Source organism: Sphaeramia orbicularis, chromosome 19, assembly GCF_902148855.1.
Source record: "Sphaeramia orbicularis chromosome 19, fSphaOr1.1, whole genome shotgun sequence".
Lineage (NCBI taxonomy): Eukaryota > Metazoa > Chordata > Actinopteri > Kurtiformes > Apogonidae > Sphaeramia > Sphaeramia orbicularis.
Window position 1 is genome coordinate 36,431,913 of NC_043975.1, and position 19,227 is coordinate 36,451,139.

Here is a 19,227-nt window from a genome sequence, read left to right on the forward strand (position 1 = left end):
TACTTTTTCTGCTAAGACATTGCTAACTGAATGTAAAAACAAGTGTGTCCATCCACTGTCATTGATCCAACCCCATGGGTTTTACTGGTGCATCAGTGTTGTAGAAGATGACAGTGTTTCCACGGTAACTACGCAGCCACTGAACATCCAAATCGGTCATATCTGATGACCATGAAAAGATGACAAACTGCAATTTACATCAATTATTTACATGGATTGATAGAATTAGTGGCTCAGCAGGGATTAAACAGTTTACATCAGCAGAGGGTTTTGGTCAGTGGTGGCTGTCTGGGTCTCTATGTGTCAAATGGCATATACATTTTATATGTGTGATATTATTTTCTGCTCTCACTGAATAATTTTTTAAAATACTTTACTCCAGATCATAATATTTGCTAATTTCAGAATTTCAATGTGAAATTCTGGCTTCATCAACTAGAACAGTATATATCCACCACAGGGAAGTGTCTCAGGCATGGTGTGGTTGGAGACAGGTGGATGCTCTCTCCTGCACCACTCATGATACCCTCCTATTCCTTCAGGAAATGTTGGAAGGGGGTAAATCCCCCTCAACTTTGAGGAGAATAGTGGCTGCCACAAAAGCATTCTAAGTTGGCTGCTGTCTGTGGATTGCTGTGACCTCGTACAATCTTCTGGAGATAAAGAAATATATATCCAGGAGATGGCACCATTCAATCATGATTAAGCCATGTTCCTACAAAAACTCATAAAACATAAATAACATCACTCCAAACAATATAAAACACAATTTTCAAAGCATAGTTGATGCATTTTTTAAATTACTATTACTTTGAACAATGCTATGATAGTGTCATTTGTCAATAAATAACCACATAGAAAATATCACATATGTAAAAATAACATTTTGAACAATATTGTATTAAATTGTCTGCAAATATTACAAGCTTTAGCAAACGTAGTACTGTCTGTAGTATCCAGAGCAAAAAAGTCCAAGAGATGTCCAACATACAGAAGACTGCTCTGAAAGACTCAGTCAGACTGCAAGAGAAAAAGAAGAAATTGTCAACAGACCTGTAAAATGAAGCTATTATTTGTCATTAAAAGTCTATACTTACATCACTGAGATCACCCATATCTGGTGCTGCTCCTTTGTTACTGCTTGCCATTTCTTGAATCATCTGAAAAGGTTAAATCACACTCGTCTAAATCCACTTGTCGAAGCCCCAGAGAAAAAAAATTACATGCAGTCTCTAAAGACCCATAAAGTTCCAGTGCTACTTTTGTGGCAGTTCCCAAATGAATTTTTCTCTGTTTTTAATGTTTCTTAAGTGATTTATCCTCATTTATTCTAATATTAGCATTCTGTTTTGTTTTTTTTTTTAAGAAAATCAGGTATTTTCCTATAATTTAATTTATTGATCATATAGATGTTGATAAAGGTTCAGATTAAAGTTGAGGGTTATTATATTAGAAATAGAGAAAACTGAAGAAAAAGTGACTTTTTTAGCAAAATATATCATTAACTGAGCATAAACCAAGTGAGTCCATCCACTGTCATTGATCAAACAGTGTTTCCAACTTCACTACAGAGTCTCTGAATGTCCAAATGCGTCATATCTGATGACCATGAAAAGATGACAAACTGCATTTTACACCAATTATTTACATGGATTGATAGGATTAGTGGATCAACAGGTATTAAACAGTTTAGATCAGTAGATGATTTTGGTTTCCAGTGGTTGTTTGGGTCTTTATGGGTTAAAGTCTGTAACTCTAAATGTATGTTCCTGAGCACATTCACTCACATCCATGTATCTGTCGTACTCTTCCTTTCCATCATCTTCCTCATTCTCCCAGTCCCTCCAGTTATCAAAGTCTACAGAAATCCAACTAGGCTGCAAAAAGAATAAGGAAATAATAAAAGAAACACAATAAGAATACATCTAAGTGCCATGAAAGCCACACAATTTAAGCCTTAACCTAAATTATTTCCTCTACATCACAGGTATTTTCAGGTTTCCAAAAGGAGCAGATGGATAAAAGTTTGCACCATTTTAAAGACACAGATGTACTCTGAACATCAAATCTTGTGATATTTCTTTTTGTACTGAATTTCATCAGTGTATTTTCCTCGTTGAACCAAACAAGTAGACTTAAATCACAATATTGTACATAATAATCTCATAGTAAACCTTTTCACCAACTCATGCTGCTCCATAAAGACATAAATATGCAAATTAATGCTAACAAAAAATTATTTCCTCAAAAAGTAACATATTAAGAGAGAGATACAGTGTAAACATAATTTTTCAATTTTCATTTATTTCAAGTTCATGATTTTAAAGACACACACACACACACACACACACACACACATACATACCCTGGCTTCATCCCTCTGGAGACGAGGCCATGCATAATCAGGCTTGACTTTTCTGAGCAGGATGTTGATGGTGCGGTCGTACACTCTTTCTCTAGAGTCCTTGAAATGATGAAACGACAAATATACTTTTATATATGACGTCATACAGGATAATAACACCGCACCATAATCAAATAAACTATTCAGTGAAGATGAAAAGCTGGACACTAACATGGATTTGGACTTTTTCAAAGAAGTGCAGCTCATTGTAGAACACGTCATCGACATCATTTTTGCAGCTGTTGTGGAGACAGGGAGGGATTGTCAAGGGAACATTATTGTACAACTTATACACACTGACATTTCACAGCCTTGCAAAAACCGTTACACAAGAAAGTGAAAAATGGCGCTCACCATAAAATCATTTTGTCTGGTTGGATATCAACCTGGACATCTTTAGGTTTCTGAACCAGGAAGTTGACGGTGACATATTTCTTTCTGTCAAACCATATTGCATGTGCTGGCTGGCTGTTGAGATATAAAGAAACGATTATACATTATAGACTATGGTTATCAAATATATTAGTCTTTCAAAGAGCAAAATCCTTTCTTAAGTAAATGGATTAGTCAAAAAGTACATGCTGCACACTGTTGTTACTTAAAGACAAACTTGCAGAACTTACCTCTCCTCTGGCCTGACAATTTTGACCTTGTTCATTTTAACTCTTGTCTAAAACAAAACAAACAAACCTTAAAAATCACTATATGTCACTCTTTTGCCTTGAAGACTAGAAAACATGTGGCACACTCATGTGTTCTGTGTTCTCTAATGGAGCTGCCAGGGCTTCTACTACTATTTATAGAGCAGTTAGTATCAGCAGCTGGGGGAGGGGGTGGGAGTGGGGCTGGGGGGTGGGGTTGCCTGCCACAGCCCATTTACCAGCCCTTTATGGCTTGTGAGTGGAACTCTCGAGAAAACAGATGCATTTTCTGGGATCTCTAAATTTCAATGTCCCCTGATGGTGGTGGGGGCTGGGAGATCCCAAACCGAGTGGTACTGAAAATGTACACACAGGAGACTGAACTACGTCGATATTTTGTTTACAATGAGAGAAATATAATGGGTTTGTAAGGGGTAGTGGAGAATGGAGAACCTACATGTAACACACTGGGGTGAAAGTCACTAATGTCCTTTATTTTGAGTTCATGGATTCAGACACAGAACTCTGACACAGGCAGGAACATGGACTGGAAATGGACTCTGAAGACACAGAAGACCAGTAGCTCATTGTCTCGTCATAGGAGTGAAAGTTCCAAACTGCATCAGATGACCTAAGAAAGCGGTTCCCAACCCTTTTTGGCTCGTGACCCATTTTAACATCACAAATTTCTGATGACCCCAGGCATTCAAAACGGAGACTTTTTATCCTAAAATTAATTTGTTTTCGATCATGTACTATGTTGCAAATAAATATTAATTTTAGGGGACATTTAGGCCACACAATGTATATTATTATGGACGGAGGCAGAAAAGCCAGGTGTAGATTACTGCACAAAGTGAGAATTTTATTTTCCTTGGTCAGGATATATACAGTCAGTCCAGCTTGTATTTACAAGGCTGACAATTAATATGGAAAAAACAATAACTCAAACTATGAATTATGAAAGAGCTGCAGCATCTGAAACCGACCACAATGAACATTTGAAAGATAAACAGTACTACAGTGCTTCAGTTTCAGCTTCAGAGTTTGTCATGTCTTTTAAGTATTGGGATTGTCTGTCAACTCACCACATCTTTTTTTGTTCGTAAGTTTTTTTTGTATTATTTTTATCAATTACTAGAAATTTTAGCTACCCCATTTGAATTCCAGGTGACCCCATGTGGGGTCCCGACCCCAAGGTTGAAAAACACTGCCCTAAGAGCTGGTGTGTCTTCATTAGAGTATGCAGCCTCAGCTTCATCAGAAGACACCCATGAGTGTTTGTCATAAGAGGCCGGTGCTGTGACTTCATCAGACGACATGGGTTCATCAGAGCCAGAGTTCGATGGGCAAACCTGCATCTCTGTTTTGGAGGTGATCAAACTCAAAAATGAACCAACTGATGTGGATGTTCATCTATCTAAAGCTCAGATTAAACCAAAGATCCACAATAACAAGAATCTTGCATGTACTTGCAAAGCACCCATCTACAGTGTTCTGAAACTGTACAAGTGCGGCTAAACAAGGTGGTGTATTGTTTACAAAGTACCAGCTGATGACTGGCAGCTTTTTTGTCACTGATAGTCGTACGTAGCATAGTGGAGCATTGCAGTGATGACAAAATAAAGACAAGAAATCATGAGGATTTGGAGCCATCCATGTGTTCTTCAGTGGAATACACTGGGAACTTGACCTAATATTTGCCCTACAGCAGATGTCCTGTCTTTTTAAAGTTCCTGGACCCAAAACTCTGCCATTTCAGCTAACTGAGGGTTTGTAACTGACACAACCAGTTGATTTTGCTACACTACACCCTAAAATCAGTGCTTGGAAATTGGATGTGACACCATCCGCTGACTGGAGTTGAGTTGAACACAAGACCAGAAAAAGTGCAGCAGCTTTTTTCTGCATTGATGCTGATGTTTCAGCCAGGATGGACATAGAGATAAAGGGATGCTGCAGAGCTTGATGGAGACAGATTCTCTGTGTCCTTTCAAGATGCAACATCCTTTTTAAAAGATGAAGGAATATCCTCCTGCCCTCCAATTCAACAGCATCTATTTCTGAATACATCTACATTTGTACGACAGATCATCCTGTTTCCACTATTCAGGTACAAATACATAATAGGTTCTGATTCAGTTATTCTGATTGAATGACAGAGAGCACCTACGTCAAACAGCCCATCCACAGAACTGTGTTCATTGTGTGTAAGACAAGACAGGATATACCATATCCACACATCAGAACTGTGGAATAAAATAGAAAAAGTCCTTTTTTTTGTATTAAGCAACAGTATGTGATTATGGGTTAGGTTTATATGTTACCTTAAAAACTGTCAGTTTCATATTTATAGTTCTACTCCATCCTTTAATTAAACACCTACTGTCTTACATATATGATATTTAGTGTTGGTTCCTGTGCTCTGTTTTAACACTTCAACTCTGTTCTGTTGGATTAATGTTTTATTTGTTGTGACCTGCTTTGTTTGTTTATTTTTACACTTTTTGGCATTTCATTGTGATAACTATGATTACAAACGAAATTTCCCGTTTGGCTGCAAGATAACATAATTATTTGGTGAATGTAAATCACAGGTATTTTCTTCGTCTTCAAAGGGATTGCGTTGATCCAAAGTCGAAGTAGCTCTGTTTGGTCTCTTTCGGTTGCCGTACTAAGCTGACAGCTGCATCCTCTGAGCAAAGTACTCAGGCTAACTTTAGTATCTCGTATGATAGACCTCAGGTTTTCATAGAAATTCTTCAGAATGGCATTTCAGTGTCAACGGGACTGCTATATGAAAGAGGTATTTCAGTGATTTATGCAGTTTAAAAGTTTAAAAGCATGCGAATTAAATGCAAGAAACGTGTCCTGCAGTAGAGGTTAGCATAGTTGCTAACTCCATGCTAAAGCACTAACAGATCAGTAGTTACCCAACTGCTGCAGCCAGTAACTGTCCAGACAACCCTGGGTTTGTTATTCATTGCATTGTCTTCCACTTAATATAGTGAATATATATATAGTGTTTTGGGGGTGTAAATAAGTTCTTGGTGTTATTTAAATTGTGCAGCCATATGATAAGGATCAATATATAATTGAGGGACTTTTTGAGTTTCCCTAGCAGGGTAACATAGTTGACAGGTATATTTAACATTTTTGCTGTTTTCAGGCCTAAAATCAACATAACCATAACACCACATGGCATTTTTACAGAAATATTCTTCTAAATATCATGTATACAATTGAGTAAAATTGAAAGTTATTTATAAAGATATTGTAGTAACAGTGTTGACATAAGAGTGTGATAAATACACACTTGACTCACACACTGCTTCATGTTAAATACCTAAGAAAGAGGAGAAAGAACAGATCTTGGAGTCTTGCCAGTGTTTTCTTCAGGACGAAATGACATGTGGAGCAGGTCATATGATTTGGAATTAACACACTTCCTTGAGAGGTGTTTTTATAATGGGTAACGTAGTTGAAAGTGATTTATCTGACACAAATGCTATTTGTTGTTTTCCATATAAAATTTGATATAGTGCCTAAAAAGAAATATCTCATGATTATCTCGACTTATTTAAAAGAAAACAATCGAAACAGTTTTTGAATAAGCTCACTGTATTATTGTTTAGCTTATTAGAAGGTGGTTGTTATTAAATTCAGACAGTTATTTAGTTCACATTTTAGTATATCTAGTAATTTATTAATTGTTTGTTAATCATTACCTCCGCCAAGGAGGTTATGTTTTTGCCAGGGTTTGTTTGTTTGTTTGTTTGTTTGTCTGTTTGTTTGTCTGTCCGTTAGTGTGCAACATAACTCAAAAAGTTATGGACAGATTTGGATGAAATTTTCAGGGTTTGTTGGAAATGGGATAAGGAAGAAATGATTAAATTTTGGTGGTGATCGGGGGTGGGGGGGCCCACAGGGGGGGCCACTGATCAGCCTTGGCGGAGGTCTGCGCTCTCAGAGTGCTTCTAGTTTATTAATATGACAACCCTGCGATGAACTGGCGACTGCCCATAAGTAGCTGGGATAGGCTCCAGCAATGACCCTAGTGAGGATGAAGTGGGTTCAGATAATGAATGATTTATTAATAAGTGATTACCTCCGCCAAGGAGGTTATGTTTTTGCCAGGGTTTGTTTGTCTGTCTGTCTGTCTGTCCGTTAGTGTGCAACATAACTCAAAAAGTTATGGACAGATTTGGATGAAATTTTCAGGGTTTGTTGGAAATGGGATAAGGAAGAAATGGTTAAATTTTGGTGGTGATCGGGGGTGGGGGGGCCCACGGGGGGGGGCGCAGCCCAGAAAATTTCATCAAAATCTGCCCATAACTTTTTGAGTTATGTTGCACACTAAGGGACAGACAAACAGACAGACAGACAGACAAACAAACCCTGGCAAAAACATAACCTCCTTGGCGTGGGGGGGCCCACGGGGGGGGGGGGGGGGGGGGGGGGGCGGGGCACTGATCAGCCTTGGCGGAGGTCTGCGCTCTCCGAGTGCTTCTAGTTTTTTCTGTAATTAAATAATCATGGAATTTTAAAAGATATGTTCATAATGAACATAACAAACATGAGGGTTTTTTTTGTTGTTTTTTTTTTTTTTACTTTTAATAAAGATGTATACAAGATATATCCTATGGACTTCAAAAGTCCCTCAATTATATATTGACCCATAAACATAAACAGTTAGATTCAACCCTGTGTCAGTATGCTCTTAAAACTGTGTAACAGTCCATTTATGTAACAGTTATTATAATGGTTCTGTTGTAGTTTGTCACATCTGTAGTATCCTGCTGCCCCGCCGAGCTGAAACAAGAAATCAACGGGAAGAAAGAAACTGTCAAGGGTTTCAATGTGAAGCTCCAGGACACGATCCTGTTCCCAGAGGGTGGGGGTCAAGTAAGTAGGAATTTCATAATCAGAGTTAAAGAGCTTCTACATCAAAACAGGGGATGAGCTAAGAGTTTACATGCTGCTTTTCAGAAAGCTGTCACTGAGCCCCAGACGCATTCACATTTATCGTTTTCTATTTGTTGTTTTGCTCTTCTCCAGCCGGATGATCACGGACTGATCGGAGACATCCCAGTTTTGAGGGTGACTAGACTTGGTCCTGAAGCTGTACACTTTGTCTGCTCATCACTGCAGGAGGGTCAGCAGGTGCATGTGAAGGTGGACTGGGAGAGGAGGTTTGATCATATGCAGCAGCACTCCGGTGAGGACTACTGAATGTGTGAGAGGACATGTGTGTGTTCTTAATGTGATATGAGGTCACTGTAACACATCTGTGTATGTCAATCAGCCTTTTTCTATGTCATAAGCTGAGTGTTTCTTCCTGATTTGAAGGTCAACATTTGATCACAGCTTTGGCAGATACAATGTTTGGATACAAGACCACATCCTGGTACTACGCCCTTTATCAACCTGAATTCCCTTACCTCTCTCCTCATCTTGACTTGTGTATGACCGTGTTGTCTTTTCATTCCAGGGAACTGGGACGTCAGAGAAGCACCATTGAATTGGACACTCCATGTGTGAAACCTAATCAGCTCCAAGCTCTGGAGGAAGCTGTAAATGAGAAGATTAGAAGCCAGACCCCTGTCACTGTTCAGCTGCTTTCTATAGATGACCCAGCTGTGGAAAAGGTGCACATGTAGATACTGAACATACAGTGTTTAACAAATTTATTGGCCCACCTTTCCCTGTTTGTCTCAGAGATCATCCAGCATCATAGTGTTTTAATGGGAACGTTTTACAATTATGATCAGGCATTTGAAACTGAATTCACCTTTTTTATTCCCAAAACATGAGCTGGCTCAATCAAGCATAACATTCAGCCACTAAAACTAATTATTATGTTTAGGAATGCAAGTGAATAACTATAATTTGACATAAATTAAAATGTACTTTACTATTTTTTCAGTTTTTTTGTAAAACAGGAGATTTGAAAATTCATGGTCAACAATATGAATTAAATTTTTTGTAATAAAAATATTACTTTGGTTACAGAGCTTCTACATACTACTACGTATTAACCATTATAGAAACACAAAGTATTTTAGTCATAACCAATGCTGTTAATTTAGGGCAGCTGTGGAATAAATAATACATTTCTTCAGCTCTGTACATGTGCAAAACAACAACACAACTGAAGTTATTCATAATAAAAAATATTTCTATGATCATCATGGTGCTGAATGTTTGAATCAGGTGAGGAGTCGGGGGCTGCCAGAGGACCATGCAGGGCCCATTCGGATCATTGACATCGAGGGAGTCGATGCCAATATGTGTTGCGGAACTCATGTGTCTAACCTGAGTCATTTACAGGTACAATAAGTACTCCTTATGAATTCATTCTAAGATTTATGCCATTAAATTGTAACAAACATCATACTATAAATCAACAGTAATAATGGATATCTTTCCCCTACCAGTGTCAGGTTGTCATGGTAAACACAGTTTTTAATGTTTGCCTGATTAAAAGTTTTTTTTCTAACATTTTATTTTAATCTGACATTAATAAGATTAAGAACATTAAAATGTTAGAAGCATTATGACAGAAAAAATATTTATATGCTTTAATTATATGTATCTTCCTTTTAGGTAATAAAACTACTGGGGACTGAGAAAGGAAAGAAAAACAAAACCAACCTGCTGTTCCTGGCAGGAAACCGGGTACTGAAGTACACAGAGAAAAGCTTCAACACAGAGCGTTCACTGGTGTCTCTGTTGAAGTAAGACCACAGTCTGAACCACTCAACCATAGAAGAAGACCTAAAGAAACCTTTTAGAAAGTGATTTACTTGATTTTGTTTCACAGAACTGGACCTGATGATCACGTTGAGGCAGTGGACAAATTACAGAAGTCTGTAAAGCTGCTCCAGAAAGTAAGATTATTTAATCATTTTCCTCCCACTTCATTCTTAGTGACTGTGGCTGAATGGCTCCTCGTGTTGTTTATATTTGATAATATAATAAAGGTGCAATTCCCGCTGCTTGCCAGCAGAGGGAGTCGTTTGCTGCCTGATAACAAATTGCACCACTAACCATCATAAAAATAAAATGTCTTTGGCAGACTAACCTGAACATACTACGAGACATGGCTGTGCTAATTGCTCAGAACTTTAAGAACAATCCACAGAGAGGAAACTTTTTCAGCTTCCACAAGTAAGATTCAAGCTCAGGCCATTTTATTATCATTCTACATTAAACCTGTGTTCTGTTGTAAAGTTAGTACCTTTGTCTTAGATATCACCACAGACACTTAAAAATATTTTTGACAAAGGAAACAATATCATGCATAGTGTTTTTTCTCCACAGAAAAGAGGGTGACAATGAGTTCATGAATATCATTGCCAATGAAATTAACACTGAGGTAAGACTGTAACATTAGAGCTAAGTGCTTGGAATAAAGAATTAAATAGTTTGGTTGAGTCATTTTGTGTGCTCTCAGGAAACATTAGTTTTTCTCACTGTTGGGGAGGAGAAGGGACCCGGTTTGTTTCTACTGGCTGGACCCAGTGGACCAGTGGCTGAATTGGGACCACGGTAAGACACACCACTATTCTATCAGGTTATAATGGTAATACAGGGTGTCCCAAAAAAATTGACATCATTTGAGATGTCCATATCGGAGTGACTACATGGTCAGGAGAAATGATACTCAAGAGGATTTATTTTGGACATAAAATGTTTTATTCTACAAATTTCAAACAAAAAATTCTGGGGTTAAGGTTTTTTTTCTGGACAAACAGCCTTCCTCTTGGATGCCCTGTCCAAATCTGCTTTCCTGTTGGTGCTTGTTTATGAAATTTTTGTTACAAATTTGCATTGTGCATTCACATTTGGCTGAGTTTGGGCGTACTTCAATACACATAGAATGGCTTTTCTGTTGCAGTAAACAGCATGTCTATTACTAAAAGCACAACAATAGAAATGATTTCACTTTTTTTGAGCAAAAAGAGCTAACAAATTTAAACAAATTATTAGGTGATGAAATGTCAAACTTTTTTGGACACCCTGTACTTACTATGAGTCAGTTGCAGTTAAGTTTGGTGTACAACAGTGTTGTTACTGTGTTTTCCAGTGTGTTGGAGATGCTGCAAGGGAAGGGAGCTGGAAAAAATGGGCGTTTTCAAGGCAAAGCCAACAGTCTGTCTCGTAGAGAGGAGGTGGAGGCTTTCCTCCAGCAGCACTGCACACATCACACCTCAGAGGAAGAATAAATATGAAATGTCTTCTATTTAGCAAATGGAAACCATAGACTGTAGGGTACTTTTTCCTGTCCTTCTTAAATATTCATGTTTTTTAACATCCATTTAGGTGCACACATCCAGAGAAATTTTTACCAGTGTATATATTGGTATGTGGGTACAACATGCGCTGTACATATGTCAATGTTGAGTTTCATGTACTGTGGCAATAAATTAAAATTTCACTGGAAAAATCCTCCATCTTTCATGATCAGGTTTATTTTTTTGGTAATACTGAATGACATCATGGACCTGTATGAAGAGACTTAAACATTATTCTTCACTTCACTTCCATTTTACAAACATTAACCAGTGGTTTCTCTAGTAAAAGAAGACAATTCATGGTCATTGAAGCTTAATATTTTTTTAATTTACAAGATATGTGAACATACAAAAACACAGGCACACTTGACACCGGTGGTAACTTAACTGTCATTTGCTCTGAGTGAGAAGAAAATAGAAAGTCCTGTACATTAATCCAATCGAATAGAACCATTTTACAATATAATACTTGGGTTTTTTGGTCTTCTCTACACCAAGTATACTAGACTACTCTAAACACTTAAAATATTGTGCGATCCATAAAAAAATAACCACAAATGACACTTTAAAAGCACCACAGAAGAGTCAATCTGTCCAACTTTTGGAGACTGTAAAATGTATCCATGAGATTACTTGATAGTGCACAGGGATTTCTATTTTCTAAGCATTCATGGTTTTGTCTGTCACAATAGTGCAGTGTGGGTCGAGTGTTTATGGTAAAGTAAGTGTGTAAATATATAGTGCAAATGTGCATAGTTCCCATCCCATTCAATTAAAAGCATAAAAAAACATGTCACTCATTTTGCAGTGGTTTTCCAGTTCCTGTAATCTTGCAGATGCGGATTTGTCCTCCAGAGTTATTTTAGACATTTGGTTTGACTATCTTCATTGAGATGTAGTTCTGAAAAAGACAAAAAAGAGCAATTAGAATGTTGTTTTCTGTGGACATAAACCATCTGCACAACAAGTAAACAGCCTTTATATAAAACAGTGATAGTTTATGTGCATTCAGTGTAGACATTATTGGATTTGAGAAATGGATCAAATATTTACACTCTTATTTAGATGTCAGATGACTTGTACTAAATGTTTTTACTTACCGGTAAAGAGTACAACAGGATGGCCACAAACAGAACCACTATTAACAGAATGAGGAGACCAAGGAAGAGCCACTTGAACCTTCGCCATACAATGAACTTCATGGTCTTGCATGGGTTGGTGAACCAAAAGAAGGAGGTTTCTGGGCGTCTGTTATGTTCAAAGAAAACAGGGAAGAGGTTTGTTAGATATTACAGCTTCATGTGTTTACTTCAGTGCTATATTTCATTATATCTTCATCGCTGAGGTTGAAATTATGTGTGCAAATATGTAGGTTTTTACTTGGGAGGGTCCAGTTTTGGATTCATGTTGGGTTCATCTCGGCCTTTTCCTGCAGGTCTCTCATCTACGTCTGCTTCACTTACAATCTCCAGTGTCATTTCCACTTTGCCCTATACACGTGATTACATCTTCATTAACAATGGGCGCCATTGATGATTACAGAATAATCAAAATATAGCAGTCTAGCACTCAGACCTCATAATTTATCATTTATTTATGAATGACTGTAAATTTCATTATGAAGCTTCATTTCGCACCGTATTATTAATGCAGCTTGAATTATGCAATAGATCATGTTTTAACAAGCCAGTATCCCCCAGAATGTAGGGAAATATTATCCATACTTACACCCAGGGCCCTGTTTCCTTCCTGTTCAATGAAACAAGGCCACCATCCATTGACAGACTGCTGAGCAAACAGAGACTTTGCCTGCTCCATCTTGTGTGGTGTGCCCATTTCCACATCATCTATCATCTTCAGGGAGCATTTCTCTGGGGTCTTGGCAGGGGGAACCAGGTTACGCAAATCCAGCTCCACCATACCTGAGATGACAGGGCAGAGATTTCATATTTAACAGAGATTACCTGTAGGCAGATGTTTCAGTCTACATAACCTACTCGGTATGTGTTATGTAAATACTGGGATCATTAAGGTTTAAACCATGGTACTTGTATTTGTCTAAAAATGTGTGCATCTCTCCTACAATTAAAAAAAGGGGTTGCTTACCAAGATAATCATCCAATGAGAACTTGTCATTATCCCATATTTGAATAATCAGCTTGGGGGGAATCCTGAATTCTGTTTTATCAAGACTCCAAAAGTGTTCCTGTGAAGACAATAGAGGATGTTTATTTTACATCACACTTTTTTTCTGTGCTATCAGCACATGATTACAAGATTTGTTACCACTGTGACGTCATTGTTCTTCTTAGCCACTTGCCTAAAAATACTAAAAGTTTACCTTCTTGGACACGAGGCAGAGTTGTTCCGCAGGCAGGTACTCAAACTCAAAGACGAACCTCCAGTTAAAGTTGCCATCACCGTCCAGAGACCTGTAATGGACATCGGTCTTCTGCTTGTCCTCCTCCATCCCAGGCATCCACCTGACACATGCAGGAACAAGAGTTACTCAAAGCATTTTATACTTCTATTACTGATTTAAGGCTGACTGTATACTATTAATGTAGAGTAATGTATTAATATAAAGTTCAACTAACATACCATTGTAAAAAACAGACTCAAAATTTACTTAAACATTTGTTTGAAGTTACAGTGTTACATACCCTTTGACGTAGATGTCGCTCATGTGTTCTCCTGTGATGCTGGTTTCATCTAGTGTGACATCAGTGGTGTTCCAGATGACCGCACGCAGGAAATACCTTCACAGCCGAACATAATGATGTAAACACCTTATGTATATGTTTTAACCACAGGTACTATCGATGAGTCCCACACTTACTTCTTAGGCTTCCGTGGTGTGATGTCAAAGGGAGGTCCAGGAATGCCAATGCTTTTGGGGAAAACGTCCACCCACATCTGAAGCCTTCCCTATTCAGCCAAATGTAGGGCTTATACAGAGCTAAACATGAGCCATATTAAAAGGGGATTGTACTGTAAAGATCGCTGTATGCAAGTCAAGACGTCTAACCTGAGACAGATTTGGCTGGAAGGTGCTGTAAAGTGTCCTGGTCTCCACATGTTCAGGGACAAGACCCTGTGTTCGCAGCACATGCAGACAGAGTCGTTCTCGGGGCGGACCCAGGTGCTGATGAATTTCCTTGGTGCCCTCTAAATGTGAGAATATTTGATCCAGTCATCACACACAATATGTTTTAACAAAGTCATCATGTGTGTGTTAAGCAGTGACTGAACAGGCTCAGGCAGAAGGTCTGACTACAATCTGATCAACTTAAGCTTTAAATGTTCAGTGTGTCATATTTTGTCACAACAAGTGGCATATTCATAGACTCCCCACCCTCCCCTACAGAAGCAGCAAAAAAACCTTCATTACTGCCAGTGTTTGGTTTGTCCAATCTGGACACACTCAGAGGTAATTCCATGATGGTAATAAGATGCCATATCCTTTAAAACAAGAAAAAGAAATTCGGTCTAATTTCCTACAGAATCATGATGCATGGACATGGTGGACTGCATGAGCAGAAACCAGGTGTGAATCTAAATGGTTAATTTTAAAGTAAAAAAGGAAAGGATATTCTTTTCTGTGTGATTATACACAGACTAACACGTAATTCTGATTGACATATTCCATTATCCAAATGCAAAATCCTCTTAAAATCCAACATAGAACCCTTTAATATGAAAAACAGAAAAAAACAAAATTTACACTTCAAAAAGTTATATTGCATTAATGGAAATGCGACTGCTTATTTTTGTACAATAAATGTACAGATACCTCTGATGGTATTTGCTCAACTGTCTTAAACCTACATGTTGGACATTTGAGAAAATGACTTTAAACTGATGCTGAGTGTGGGATGAAACTACTACTTACTCAAATCCCAATTAGAGTCTATCATATTTGTTTATATCACTGTATAGTAATAACAGACATTACCAAACTCAGCCAGTGTATACTCTTTGCCATTGAAGGTCAATGATGTGCCGTTGTCTTCAGTTCGAGGTCTGGACAGGCCTTTAAGCCGAGCCAGGTTGTCCAGGATCTGAGATGGCTTTAACTGGTCTCGCCATTGATTGATCCCTGTGCTGTGATTAATATAACAATTAAAGTTAATTGCCTGACGGGATGTATCTAAGAACATTTACACTTGTATCTTTTAACTGACTGTTCCTTGTATTATTCTTACATGCAGTAGGTTTGTGGCAGGCCGCAGTAGGAGTTGTACCGGGACAGGAAGCGGTTCTCCAGGTCAATCACCGTCTCGCCAACTTTCTCATCTCGGCTCAGGAGATCATAGTCATACACTGAGATTTTCAGGTCCTTGTCCTGGGGCAGGAAGCATGTCATCTCAAACATCCTAAACAAAAACCAGCGTTTGAAAAGGTTAATGATGCACTGATTCCCTCTCTGTTTTGTCATTGTTATTGGGTCAGTGTTTTCATTCCTGTTTATACATAGTGTTTACCTTCCAAACACTGGGCTGGTGGTGTTGGGCAGGTAATGGTCTTGGTCATCAATTGATTTCTTTCCCAGGGATATCTTTATATATGGATCACACTGAGCAGAAGAGACAGTCCAAATTCAATCAGAATAAGTGGAGCAGTCGATGTGTATTCAACTTGTTCTGCTGGTTTTACAGATTCATTCTTACTCTGCCATTGTTGTCCTTGGGCTGAAGATCAATGGCCCGAACCACATAAATCCTAACCAGACATTCCTGAGGACCACTTTCAGGCAGTTCTCTGAACTGGCGGGGAGGAGCAGCAACACCAGGGTCATCTGACAGAGGGTACACCTTAAATGAACCCTGAAGGACACACACAATCCATTAGTTTTCTGGTTTGGTTGAGAAAATGTAACATTATTTCAAACAACAAATATTAGCTACTACTAAAAACCTCCAAATCTGTAATGGGTTGAAACTACCTTAAACTCTCCAACCACAGTAGGGTCATCATCCCCACTTTCATTCTTGCCTCGCAGTAGTTTGAAGGTGTCGCAGAAATCAGTCAGACCTTTGAATTCTGGGACACTCTCCAAATCAGAGTCATACACCTGAAAGAACACATTCAGTGGTGAAAGAAAAATCATTTATTCAAGAAAAAAAATACCCCCCCCCCCAAAAAAAAAAAAAAAAACCACACCATCACAAGAAAAACATCTATAGGGTGTCCCATAAGTCTCCATACATAGGAAAAATAAACGTTTCTTGACATAAACCATTTTTATTTACATAATATGCTCTATTTGACTGCCATTTTGTTGGGAACACATTTCAATGCATGTCTGCTGAAGAACTATAAAGAAGAAATATAAAGAAATACATGTTAGAACTATATACACTGAACAAAAATAGAAACGCACCACTTTTGTTTTTGCTCCCATTTTTCATGAGCTGAACTCAAAGATCTAAAACTTTTTCTATCTACACAAAAGGCCTATTTCTCTCAAATATTGTTCATTAATTTGTCTAAATCTGTGTTAGTGAGCACTTCTCCTTTGTCCTTTGCTGAGATAATCCATCCACCTCACAGGTGTGGCATATCAAGATGCTGATTAGACAGCAGGATTATTGCACAGGTGTGACTTAGGCTGGCCACAGTAAAAGGCCACTCTAAAATGTGCAGTTTTACTGTATTGGGTGGTCCAGGGGGGTCAGAAAACCAGTCAGTATTTGGTGTGACCACCATTTTCCTTGCACAGTCTTCTTCATGAATTCTCTGAAACAGCTTTGGAGATGGCTTATGGTAGAGAAATAAACATTCAATTCACAGGCAAAAGCTCTGGTGGAGATTCCTGAAGTCAGCATGCCAATTGCATATTCCCTCAAAACTTGTGACATCTGTGGTATTGTGCTGTGTGATAAAACTGCACATTTTGGAGTGGCCTTTTATTGTGGCCAGCCTAAGGCACACCTGTGCAAAAATCCTGCTGTCTAATCAGCATCTTGATATGCCACACCTGTGAGGTGGATGGATTATCTCAGCAAAGAAGAAGTGTTCACTAACACAAATTTAGACAGATTTGTGAACAATATTTGAGAGAAATAGGCCTTTTGTGTACATAGAAAAAGTTTTAGATCTTTGAGTTCAGGTCATGAAAAATGGGAGCAAAAACAAAAGTGGTGCGTTTATAATTTTGTTCAGTATATGTATGGAATGTATTATGTCTCCTATGTATGGAGACTTATGGGACACCCTGTATATTCAAATCCTCTAGTACAAGTATGTTTTCCACTTATAATCTTAGTAACAAGTAGTAAATGTGTATCATAGGTTTGGCTTTCCTGTTTTTTATCTTTAAAAAGTCAACTTTTAACGTGTTAGAAAACAGATGTATTTCCATATTTGTGATGCGTTTTCTAGATAATACAAGAACATTTTTGGGTAAAAAATTTTTATTTAGCCTCAGAAGGATAATTTTTCTTAACACATAATGAAATATTTACCCTTAACTTTGCTAGACAAATAGTAGTGTACAACATTTGTCTCTCAGATGTAGTAGAGCCCAAGTATTTAGATACATAAATAGATGTGATCAAGTAAGAAAGGAGCACCTGAAATTTGTACTTCAGTAAAAACTACAAGTTACATTCCACCACTGTGCACTGAGGAGAAACCTCACGCTTAATTCACAATAAAACACACACACACACACACACACACACAACGTTCATCTTACTTTAAGCGTATCATATCCTTTCTTGAGGTAAGGGCCACATTTCTCCTGGTCTCCAGTTGAAGCGTAGAATTTACTCCACCAGTCAACTGTCTCCTTTTCCTAAGGGTTGAATTGCTTAGTGTTAAATTAAATGCAGTAAGAATAGGAGGAAAGTGTATGCAGATTAAGATTAATTGATTCATTTTTCTTGAATTCTCACCTTTTCTACATGCTTTGGAAAAGGAAGAGAACACAGAGAAAATCATAAGTAATTAGACAGTAACATAATTGTATGAACACATTCATACAGTGCACTACAAGTATTAACAGGCCAGTGAAACAGTGAATTATTGTGAAGAAAAGTGGAGAAAGAGATCCCAGGTGCAATTTCAGTGATGATGAAAGAACTGGAAAACAAGGGCGTAACCATGGGCGATGCAAAATTTGCTAAAAGGAACTAAAGGCAAACCAGCCCTGCCTTTATTTGGTCCATCTGTATTAGAACTTTGCATGAAAGACATCAGCCTCCAATTATGATCAAAGCAATTACACACTGATTTTACTGAAAAGTAATTCCCTTACTCAAGAGTCCAGCATATAGTATTATTTGTATCACATATGAAGCCATAGCATAGAACTGCATATGTATACATGACACTGCATAATATATGCTGAGCATGTTGCGCCCCTGCTCTGACAAACAGTATTAATTCACTGTGCTCATTAAATGCGTGCAGATTTATTGACGTACAATCACAGCTGTGACATTTGCCACATAGATTAATGGCATTGTGATATTACTCTGAGGCTGTGGATTGAGCAGTCTCTACAGTGTAATTGGTGCCCAGCCTTGTGAATTAGAAAGCTACAATAAGTGACCATACATACAAAGTGGGAGGAAGTGGGAGAAGCCATTTTGTCGACAGCAGCCGACATGCTGTACATAAACTGAAAGCCAGAGTGATAAAGGTCAAATTTGACTAGAGTCAAATTGTGTACTTGTCAGTGAAAAAGAGACATAGTGATGTGCATTTTTAAAGGCGAATCAGAAACATACAGATGCCAGTAAATCTATGTGAACTATCTGCAAAGCTAGAGTTACCTGAGCTTCTAGAAGTGGTCTTGTTTCCTCCATGTTAATAGAGAGATGTTTGGAAGGGGTGGCCGCCATCAGAGCCACTATTGATAGCAAGTACAGCATTAGTA

At 38.1% G+C, this 19,227-nt stretch overlaps 3 protein-coding genes across 6 annotated transcripts in view; 1 reads left to right on the plus strand and 2 right to left on the minus strand.

Annotated features, from left to right (window-relative positions):
* Nucleotides 1-230: 230 nt before the first annotated feature.
* On the minus strand, nucleotides 231-3,163 carry ptges3l (prostaglandin E synthase 3 like). The gene is made up of 7 exons (XM_030122026.1): nucleotides 3,028-3,163; nucleotides 2,759-2,872; nucleotides 2,577-2,643; nucleotides 2,366-2,464; nucleotides 1,788-1,877; nucleotides 1,098-1,160; nucleotides 231-1,020 (listed from the first exon to the last, which is right to left on the minus strand). Exons 1-7 carry the CDS (start codon nucleotides 3,060-3,062, stop codon nucleotides 1,012-1,014), a joined length of 477 nt encoding a protein of 158 aa, XP_029977886.1. The 5' UTR covers nucleotides 3,063-3,163; the 3' UTR covers nucleotides 231-1,011.
* Nucleotides 3,164-5,725: 2,562 nt separating this feature from the next.
* aarsd1 (alanyl-tRNA synthetase domain containing 1) lies at nucleotides 5,726-11,503 on the plus strand. The gene is made up of 12 exons (XM_030121843.1): nucleotides 5,726-5,851; nucleotides 7,822-7,950; nucleotides 8,104-8,263; nucleotides 8,395-8,452; nucleotides 8,537-8,693; nucleotides 9,259-9,375; nucleotides 9,652-9,782; nucleotides 9,869-9,935; nucleotides 10,124-10,215; nucleotides 10,369-10,423; nucleotides 10,502-10,596; nucleotides 11,135-11,503. The coding sequence occupies exons 1-12, from the start codon at nucleotides 5,813-5,815 to the stop codon at nucleotides 11,271-11,273; spliced, it is 1,239 nt and encodes a 412-aa protein (XP_029977703.1). The 5' UTR covers nucleotides 5,726-5,812; the 3' UTR covers nucleotides 11,274-11,503.
* A 145-nt stretch (nucleotides 11,504-11,648) lies between these two features.
* The window catches only part of LOC115410269 (myoferlin-like), a 30,905-nt gene continuing 23,326 nt past the window's right edge, over nucleotides 11,649-19,227 (minus strand). For 2 of the 4 annotated variants that reach the window (XM_030121840.1, XM_030121839.1), the window contains 18 exons: nucleotides 19,124-19,200; nucleotides 18,910-18,969; nucleotides 18,242-18,253; nucleotides 18,043-18,141; nucleotides 16,288-16,416; nucleotides 16,013-16,168; nucleotides 15,827-15,918; nucleotides 15,548-15,718; nucleotides 15,298-15,446; nucleotides 14,371-14,510; nucleotides 14,182-14,270; nucleotides 14,006-14,101; nucleotides 13,684-13,825; nucleotides 13,449-13,548; nucleotides 13,071-13,264; nucleotides 12,723-12,832; nucleotides 12,443-12,590; nucleotides 11,649-12,243 (listed from right to left, as the gene is read on the minus strand). In XM_030121840.1, coding sequence (XP_029977700.1) covers nucleotides 12,205-12,243; nucleotides 12,443-12,590; nucleotides 12,723-12,832; nucleotides 13,071-13,264; nucleotides 13,449-13,548; nucleotides 13,684-13,825; nucleotides 14,006-14,101; nucleotides 14,182-14,270; nucleotides 14,371-14,510; nucleotides 15,298-15,446; nucleotides 15,548-15,718; nucleotides 15,827-15,918; nucleotides 16,013-16,168; nucleotides 16,288-16,416; nucleotides 18,043-18,141; nucleotides 18,242-18,253; nucleotides 18,910-18,969; nucleotides 19,124-19,200 — 2,003 coding nt within the window. In that variant the 3' untranslated portion in view covers nucleotides 11,649-12,204. The remainder of the gene's footprint in view (nucleotides 12,244-12,442; nucleotides 12,591-12,722; nucleotides 12,833-13,070; nucleotides 13,265-13,448; nucleotides 13,549-13,683; nucleotides 13,826-14,005; nucleotides 14,102-14,181; nucleotides 14,271-14,370; nucleotides 14,511-15,297; nucleotides 15,447-15,547; nucleotides 15,719-15,826; nucleotides 15,919-16,012; nucleotides 16,169-16,287; nucleotides 16,417-18,042; nucleotides 18,142-18,241; nucleotides 18,254-18,909; nucleotides 18,970-19,123; nucleotides 19,201-19,227) is intronic. The other 2 variants (XM_030121842.1, XM_030121841.1) reach the window with 1 other exon arrangement.